This window comes from Saccostrea cucullata, unplaced genomic scaffold, assembly GCF_032062105.1.
Source record: "Saccostrea cucullata isolate Sc308-1 unplaced genomic scaffold, CSIRO_AGI_Scuc_v1 ctg330, whole genome shotgun sequence".
NCBI classification, from domain to species: Eukaryota; Metazoa; Mollusca; class Bivalvia; order Ostreida; family Ostreidae; genus Saccostrea; species Saccostrea cuccullata.
Window position 1 is genome coordinate 132,969 of NW_026935947.1, and position 2,080 is coordinate 135,048.

At 31.8% G+C, this 2,080-nt stretch overlaps 1 protein-coding gene across 1 annotated transcript; it reads left to right on the forward strand.

Annotated features, from left to right (window-relative positions):
* Window positions 1–288: 288 nt before the first annotated feature.
* LOC134244306 (beta-1,3-galactosyltransferase 1-like) lies at window positions 289–1,694 on the forward strand. The gene has a single exon (XM_062726563.1). The coding sequence runs from the start codon at window positions 472–474 to the stop codon at window positions 1,432–1,434; it is 963 nt and encodes a 320-aa protein (XP_062582547.1). The 5' UTR covers window positions 289–471; the 3' UTR covers window positions 1,435–1,694.
* The last annotated feature ends 386 nt before the right edge of the window (window positions 1,695–2,080 follow it).

The window sequence follows — 2,080 nt, forward strand, 5'->3', positions numbered from 1 at the left end:
TATATCTTAATTATCAAATAAAAAGTAAAAGTGTAATAAAAACACAAAATTGAATAATAATACGAAAAACCTACTATTTGCAATTATATTTTGGTTTAAGCTTAACAGTTATAAAACAATTAATAAAACTTGACATAAGCAATAATAATTATGAATTTTATTCAATATATTACTGAGTAATACCATGAAAAAGAGCCTTTGGCTAGATGTATGTGTAATACACGCGCATTGTTGATATGAGTGTGTTTTTGTGACGGCGATTTGCAATTGTCAACGTATGTATTTATCCGCCACAGGTAAAATTATCTTTGTTTTGTCTTCATGGCAAGGTAATTTTATATATGGAACACGTGCTCTGAACGAAAAATTCTGTAAGCAAAAAATCTTAAGGAAGCAAAACTTCAGGATTATTACTATTTTATTGGATTATTTAAGAGAAATCACCATGCAAATGAGGATTTTCTTTGTGACATGATGTTAAGGTTCGTCTATTTCATTATAGTTTGTGTCGTCATATTTTTTATGCTATTTTTGTCGATAAAGTACACCGACAGAAAGAAACGAATTTACACCAGAAGGATTATAAATCCCAACAAGTTGGGCCTTGAGGACATTGACTACAAATTAACTTCTAATGACCACAACTTTTCCTACTTGATCTCCGAATCCGAGGCTTGTGAAGAAGAACATATTTTCTTGCTTGTCATCGTCTGTGTTTCCTCGGGAAATTCGGAACAGAGGCAGACGATAAGGGAAACGTGGGGATCAGTGGCGGAATATGACCCCTCTATAAAACTCATGTTTCTGTTGGGAAATCCACAAAATATAACCATTCAAACTCAAGTTGTTGTAGAAAGTGCTAAATACCATGATGTCATTCAGGAAGACTTCATCGACTCCTACAGGAATCTCTCCATTAAGTCCGTTGCTCTTTTGAAATGGGTCCACCAGTTCTGCAATGATGCCGAGTATGTTCTTAAAACAGACGATGATATGTTTATCCATATTAGAAATTTAATAACGATCTTAAAGAAGAAAAATCCTATAAATGCTGTCATAGGAAGGCGTATAAATGGAGCTACGCCTCTGAGGGACGAAAATAGTAAATGGTATACTTCTGTGAATGAGTATTCAAAACGTTACTATCCTCCTTACTGCAGTGGAACTGCATACGTGCTGTCAGGGGATGCTATTGAACCTCTTTTCAACATTACACAAAAAGTAGCTTTATTTTGGCTGGAGGACATATACATTACTGGAATCTGTCGAACTATTGCAAAGGTGGATATCCTTGATTTCCGAGAATTTACTTACCTTAAACGTGATCCTACAGCGTGTTCCTACAAATCTGCCGTATCTGGTCATAGGTACTCAGTGTCCGAAATAAGACAGATATGGACAGAAATTCAAAACAATGTACCGTGTCCAAGCTAGAGTATTATTGAGAAGGGGACAATGTAATGTTTCTCACATTTTTTTGGTTATCATTAGTACTATGATCATTAATACTGCAGCAATCAAATTTTAAATTTGTTTTTACTATTCATAATGAAAGATTATTACATGTTCTTATCATGGAAGAAAAATGGTCTTTCACACTTCTTATACAAAAATGTTTGATAACATGAAGTTTCTCTGCATATTTTTGTCACGTATTGTAACAATGATTAATTGCTTTTTTTATGTTTTTATTTTCATGCTACCTGATTCTTAAATATTCATTTTTTAAATATAAAAAAAACCCATATTTTATTTTTTTTTGGAAAAATGTTTTTGTTTTCTGAAAATCAGGCATTGAGTAACTGAAAATGCTCACAAAGATTCTAAATTTCAAAGTAAAATGATTTAACGGTGTTTCTAATCATTTTTAAATTTAATCATTTATTAAAGTAAATAAATAATTTTTCAGAACTTAGAATCATACGTAGAGGCATAAAATGAAAATTATTGAAAAAAATTCAATTTGCTTTATTTTAGACTTTTTGAATTAAATTATAAATTAAAGGATCCTTCCTGGCTGAGGATCGGATATGTTTAAAGTATTTATTCTCCCTCTCCCTTCATGTAGCTCAAATCATGA